The sequence below is a fragment of the Morchella sextelata genome, assembly GCF_020137385.1.
Source record: "Morchella sextelata strain SCLS chromosome Unknown scls_23, whole genome shotgun sequence".
In the NCBI taxonomy this organism is placed as follows: Eukaryota; Fungi; Ascomycota; class Pezizomycetes; order Pezizales; family Morchellaceae; genus Morchella; species Morchella sextelata.
In genome coordinates, this window is record NW_025408638.1 from 49,733 (window position 1) to 56,534 (window position 6,802).

At 44.6% G+C, this 6,802-nt stretch overlaps 1 protein-coding gene across 1 annotated transcript; it reads right to left on the reverse strand.

Moving 5' to 3' along the window:
• Positions 1–3,302: 3,302 nt before the first annotated feature.
• On the reverse strand, positions 3,303–3,944 carry H6S33_007268 (uncharacterized protein; the record flags this gene model as incomplete). Its single annotated transcript, XM_044838728.1, has 1 exon — positions 3,303–3,944. One exon carries the CDS (start codon positions 3,942–3,944, stop codon positions 3,303–3,305), a length of 642 nt encoding a protein of 213 aa, XP_044688804.1.
• Between the last annotated feature and the right edge of the window lie 2,858 nt (positions 3,945–6,802).

Here is a 6,802-nt window from a genome sequence, read left to right on the forward strand (position 1 = left end):
GTCTGGGGAGATCGTTAATCTTAAGCTTGTATGAAAGCTTCTTTCTAGATGATCCCGACTCGATACACAGAACTTGACGTTTTATGATCCGGGAAGAGGTTGTAAGGTAGACCTAGAGGAAAGGATGATGGTGAGATGAAGTATCAGCCAGCTGGCGCGACGTTGCCCTGGAATCGAGAGCTCAAGGGTATGAAGAATATTTTTTTCAAACAGTTTGAAAGTCGGTTTCTCAGCGGGATACATGTAGTGGTTTTATAGTCAATGACCACGCACATATATAGCTGCTCCGGAGCATCTTCGTACGTTTGTGAAGATGTAGGTGACTACTGTTTCACCAATTAAAGATCTTTCGTCGGAGAGTTAAAATCTAGTTGGGTCAAGCAACATGCCGTGAGATTTTTCTTTCAGCCGGAAGGCAACAGCAGTGAGCCATCAGGTTTTGAAGCTCCTTGTGCCTTCCATCACGAATATGATCCGCGTTTGACGAATGAAGCGAAATCATGGCAAAGCCTCCGGTTGGGTGGGGGAGGGTACCGATTTTCCAACAAGTTGCTCCGAGAAATAAGGACAAGTAAACTCATCCCAAATATCCCTGCAAAGGAGCCTCTCGCTAAAACACAGACTTTATCTACTCACAAGCGCAGAGCCCACTGCAAACCCACAAATCTATGAATTCGAACCACATAACACATCTGCGCACATTTTTGATCGAAGAAACATTACACCTTTTACAATCAGAGCTGTAGGCATATTTAGAAACCGAAACAAACCCACTCAATGTTGGGCAAAAGATCTCACCCCTTGAGGTGACATTTAAAATTACCCCTACACGAAACTCAGAAATTTTCAGACTTCTAAATGGCATCTCTACATAAATTCTTTGTCGCAGCGGCAACCTACCCTGACGGTATATACCTGCTGCCGGACTGGTAGCAAATGTAGTGTGGAAACATTCCTAAGCGTTGTGGCGCATGGCGCATCACTAAGCAGAAAAGACAACACTAGATAAGCGACTAAGCGCGTGGGTGGCAACCAGGCGGATGAGGCGAGCATGGACACGTAATGTCAATAGGGCACGACTACTCTAGTTTAGATCTCTCTTTGTCTCTTGGTCATCACCTCTCTCATAATACTATCATCGTTGGTTTGGTTCATCGTTACGTTCGATCAGTTTGGTTGTCTCCATTCGTAGACTCTACAGTAGACTCTAGCGGGCCAGATCTTGGTATAATGAAACACCATCCAGGTGCCACGAATTCATTTTTAATCGCCTCCATCATGCACCAGCTGGGGATAAATAATCTTACTTCTCCACCATGATCGTGGGCCAGTGAAGCTAGCTATATCATCTTTCTCCGATAGGTAGTAGGGACTTTTTGTCGACTCAACTCGTGCAGTTTTAATCCCGCCTTCTTCTGTAGCTCTTGGCATATCACTTTCTACTCTAATAAATACCTAAGGCCAAATATTCAGCCCTCAGGATTCCACAGGCTGTGCCTACAGGAGGGAGGTTGCCAAGGCGAAAAACTGAAGAGTTCACAATATTATGAAAACAGTCCACTGCATGATGCAGGGATAGAAGAGCAAAAATCAACTATATATTCTTTCGCTCTACCGAGATACTCGTCCATTTTCCTTTCTTCCCATATTATCTAATAAGCACATTAACTAAGGTGTATGTGTTCCGGGCCACCGGCGAATACCTCGAATTCGCGAATGGACTTGAGGTATTCGCGAATGGACTACTATCCTCATACATCTGTGGCTGGACCAGTCTATTCGCGAATAGACTGGGGGAAACGTAGTCTTAGTAGAATAAATATTGATCGCAAACAACTAATAATTGATTTAGATCAATGTCCAATAAACCCCGCAGCCTCAGGGGATCTCCGCAACCCCCAGCGACCTCAAAGACCTCAAGGAGGGCAAAAAGCAAGCTCTAATCAGCAATTGGTACCTCTGTAATGCATAGAAACAGCCAGCGATGTCCTTAAGGATTCGATCAGCATTCTTCCTATAATCATTCTCCATTAGAGCCCTGAAACCTCAAGTTGCTGCGTCCAAACCGTTGGAGAATAGTTCTGAAAACCATATTTCACTACAACTTAAGCAGTGCATTCGTCAATCGACCGGTCCTGTCACAGAGGTATGGAGTAAGCAGTCTATTCGCGAATTCGAGGTATTTGTCGGTCGCTCGGAACATCTCTCTACAATCCACAGCATGGATACTCAAGTCTGACCGATATCCACATAGCTACATGTACCTTTCAAGCTCTATCTGTGTGCGATCCTACCCTCAAAATCCACGAGTCCATCTGGAATCATTATTACATCAAATAAGCCTTCGGGTATCTCAAAGTGTTCAGAATATGTAAGCGGATGTGTTGTTGTCGATCCAGTTACCAAATCCTCTATTATATATATACTCCCACCCTCATACTCTTCATGTCTACAAATAACATTGAACCGGCGATCCTAGAAGACTTTGATCATTTCAGTATTTCCTATTCTTTGTCACACTAATACTTCAGCCAACTAATTCACCTTCTTGAAAGAGCTTCAACAAAGTACCAGCTTGTGAGCGTTATTTTGGCATTCCTGTTGCGCCAATCGACGAATGACGTTCAGAAAGAGAGCAAGCCACACTTCATGATTCACAGGCACCGGTGACAGAGCGGTGCCTCTTATACACAGACTTACCACAATAACATATGGCGGATTTTTCGATCAGGAAACTGGATACTAATACAGTGGAGTCTCGATAGTAGCATATGGTTGGGAATGAATTTTCGTGTGCTACTATCGAGAATATGCTTGTATCGAGAACAAATTTGCCCGTACCGACTCGTTTGGGATTGCCCAACTATATGCTACAATCGAGGATATGCTATTATCGAGAATGCTACTATCGGGACTCCACTGTAGTTGGATATGATAGGTTTGAGGATGATGGATGGTCTGGTTAGCCTTTCGGCGGTTCTTCATGATGATCATAGATTTTGGCCTTGTCCCCTTTTCTGTTAACACCGCACTCGATCTATAAAACCTCTGAAGGCTGGAAAAGAACTTGTCCTCCACGATCCTCTTCCCAGTAGAGCAGAGGGAGTATTGTGATTCCTAATCGTGAAGCAGCAGCTTGATGACTTGACCCCGCCGGGAGATATACTATCAATAAACTGTTCGTTCCTATTTTTTTCGCCATGAGCAACTTTACAGCTTATAAGAATATTTTCTAAAATATATCCATGGGTAAATTGTATCGTAATTAACATCTCAATACCATTGAACGCCGCTCCCACCCCCTACTCCACCACCGAACGCTCCCCACGGGGGACACATCTTTTCCTAACGGTGTTCACCTCGCCCACATCCCTTTCATTTTCAGGAAGCACTGTATACCCACCTCCCGCGAAACCTTCCTCCGCGTTCTCCTCCTTATCTAGCCAGTATAGTTGCACCCCTTCCGTACCGATTGGTATACCCGCCTGTTCCCACTCGTAAGGTTCCTGTTTGCGAAGATCCGGTATCCCCTCATGCTTAAGATAATCCCATATCTTCACTATCTTTCTCCGCAACTTGTTTCCCCGACCATTATTCCGTTGCCAAGACCTTATCCATTTTTCAACCTCTTCCCCCCTCACCGTATCATACGCAATCTGCCAGGAACCATAACCACGCAGCCTCCAGTAAGTGAGGGTCTCATCATCCAACCTTCTGTAGACCTTTTCTAACTCTTGGAGCGACCTGAGCATACGGTTCAACAGCGGCATGCGATGCTCAGCGGGCACGACCGGAATGGGGTTGCCGGCCGGGCTATAATGTTCGTCCACTTCAAACTCGGACTTTAGATAAGGTTGGACACAAACGAGGTCCGCCATGTCGAAGGAATGGCCAAGTTTAAAGGCATTAATGAGGGCAGCAGAGGTATCTCCCAGAACAACCATTGTTGACACTGTGGCACCTTTGAGGGACGAGATTTCGCAGTATGTGTTGTATAGATCACGGTGCGTGTATGGGGGATTGTTGTAGGCCCTAAAGAGGTGCTTGCTTTAAATGCGAAAGCAAAGGAAACTATCAGCACAGTCACGACAACATGCACGATGGAGCGTATTTTTCCCACCCGGATTCCTTATTTCGGGCTGGAATTCTGGACGGTCTTGTAGCGCGGAGGACCCACAGCATGGTGGACCCCACCATTGCCAATTCAAAGAATTCAATATTAGAGCTCGACATTTGGAAACCAGGTGTATTAATACGCTCCGGTACATGAGGGGAGCTCGGGAGAGAATGGCAGTATAAGATGTTTCAACAATTGTGAGTAAGAGTGGGGGGCTCCTACACAAAATCCAGGGAAAACAAGCTAGGCGTTGCAGTCACTTCGACCTCAGTGGCTGTATTCTCTGGAATTCGCCTGGTTATATGCGCCATATTAATCGGCTTCTATTGATGTTGAGTGATGGTGGTGATTAATTGGGCGGGCTAGGAGGATGTTGATTGCGATTTGTAGGGTGGAATTGGTGACTTTATAATTTAATATAAGAGTTAGATGTAATTGATGTCTTGGGAAGCGAAAAGTCGCGACAACTTTTATCAGTTTTTCTCTTTTGTGCCGCGGGATCGTTAATCGTATTACAAGTTGTGACGGAAGGCCTATTTTAGTATTTACATGTACGTATTTACGTCTAGCTAATTATAGCGCCCGAACTAACGCTCCCTAGACCTATGTAAGCATTAATACTGTATCACTAGCACGCATGAGTACAATACATAAGAGACCTTCGTTCACTATTTGCACATGCAATCTCAACTCGAGGGATCTTTCTAGCTGCATTTCTGCGAGACCAGGGAACCCTAACCCTACATGACAATAACCGAAAAAAAAAGATATTGCCCAGCTGCTAAATCAACTCACGATCAAATATATAACATAAATACTATCTACTAGCGAGCTCTGACAAGGTGGAGATCGACTTGTCCCATGTAGGGTGACGAAAAGGCTTCAATATGATCAATCGATCAACTAGGAGACACTACTGTTTTGCCTACTACCCGCACAACTTTTCGTGTTCGATCATGTGTAGTTGAGTTGGGCGTCGGCCAAATTCATCTGGCTTTACGCCTAGTAGATCTAGGGATCATACAGACACTCTGCAAAATTGTTTATGATTACGAATTTACGATTTCGGAGTGAGACATTGCTCCATATATATAACCGTGGCGGACCGTCAAGAACCCCCCAAGAGAACTAAGCCACTCCCAGTAACCAATGGCGCCCGGAATCAATGAAGAATAAGGTCCATGACCTATTTAACCTCTTTTGTATATAGTTACGAATTATATTATATAATTTTTGTTGTTTTGAATCTAATATAATAACTTCATGATGCGCCACACTGCGCACTAACATTAAAACTACATGTAAATCACGAAAACGTTTGCTGAGTGGCTGTGCATGTAGCCCGGGAGCATCTACATGTATCTAGCCCCTTCTGATCAAGAAAGAAAAGAAAAATGCTTGCAATTGTAGGCACCATCTATGATAAGATTAGTATACGAACATGCACTCACATATTATCACTCGGTCATAAATCCTCACTCGGTCAGTTCGAGTTCTTACAATGATAGCGACATGCCATCCAAGCATCACTTGATCAGTTGGCACTTAAAGCACCTCCGCAGGAGTTTTATCCGCTATCGGAAAGGACATAGGCCTGGGATGAGGTAAGTCCTTGAGGGTGACAGATATACGAACTTTACTAATCTATAATTAGGACAGAACTCCTAACTCATTCTCAGGATTATCTCCGGTGTGCGAACGATTTGAAAATATGGGTGATGGAAATGGATCAGTGGAGACTTCAGGGCCTTATGCTATATTTCATCTCACTCAGGTTTAAGATTACCTTGGGAGTAATCGCATTATTACACATATTATAATTTATCTACTCCTTTACTGAAACATACCCTTCCGGGGTTACAAAGCCAGTCGCAGTCGGTTTTGTGAGCGGAGCACTTGTCGTCGTGAGACTAGCGGAGCACTCGTGGCTGCACCACCTGGCAAACGATCCCGATTATTTCCAGAAATATTCTTATTATGCCCTTGGAACCTCTGGGACATTATTGGGGCTTCTTAAACTATGCGTGTGTCTAACCATCGCCATGTACATCCCCAAATCCACAATTGAAACTTCCTGGGACTATTTTAACACCATTGTCCTAGTCTTATTTGAAGTCATCGCCACCATTCTGGCAGGTGTGGGGGCTCATTGGCCCGAGTGCATTTTGATGGGTGCAAAGAAGGGACTTTTCCATTCTTGCAACGATCGGAAAATCTGCGAAATGCTTTTCCAGAAGGACAAGACCCGCCTGTTGAAGCTACTCTTCGATAAAGGTATGCTGTTGTCAGAGAAAGAAGAAGGAGGAGGAGGAGGAGGAGGAGGGGGTAAAGCTAAAGGTGGATCAAGCGGGGGTGGAGATGCACCTGACGCCGAACCTGACGCCATTTCTGACGACAAAGAAGAGGCATCTGACGGCCAAGAAGAGGAGAAATCTATAATGTACTGTCTCTATTTTTTCTATTATTGGAACGGTCTGATTGGCTGTTGGGTGCAGGGGTGCAATTAGTCAGCACCACACATCAAATTGTGACCGGTTGCCAACCACTTTTTGGCCGGGTAGTTCCCACACTTGACTTGCCGGGTACTTACCACTTCCATCGCTCTCCTTCCACATAGCAACCAAATACTTCCCTAGCTCACTTTTCCAACAACATAATCTCTCCAAAATACCTCCAATCAAAATT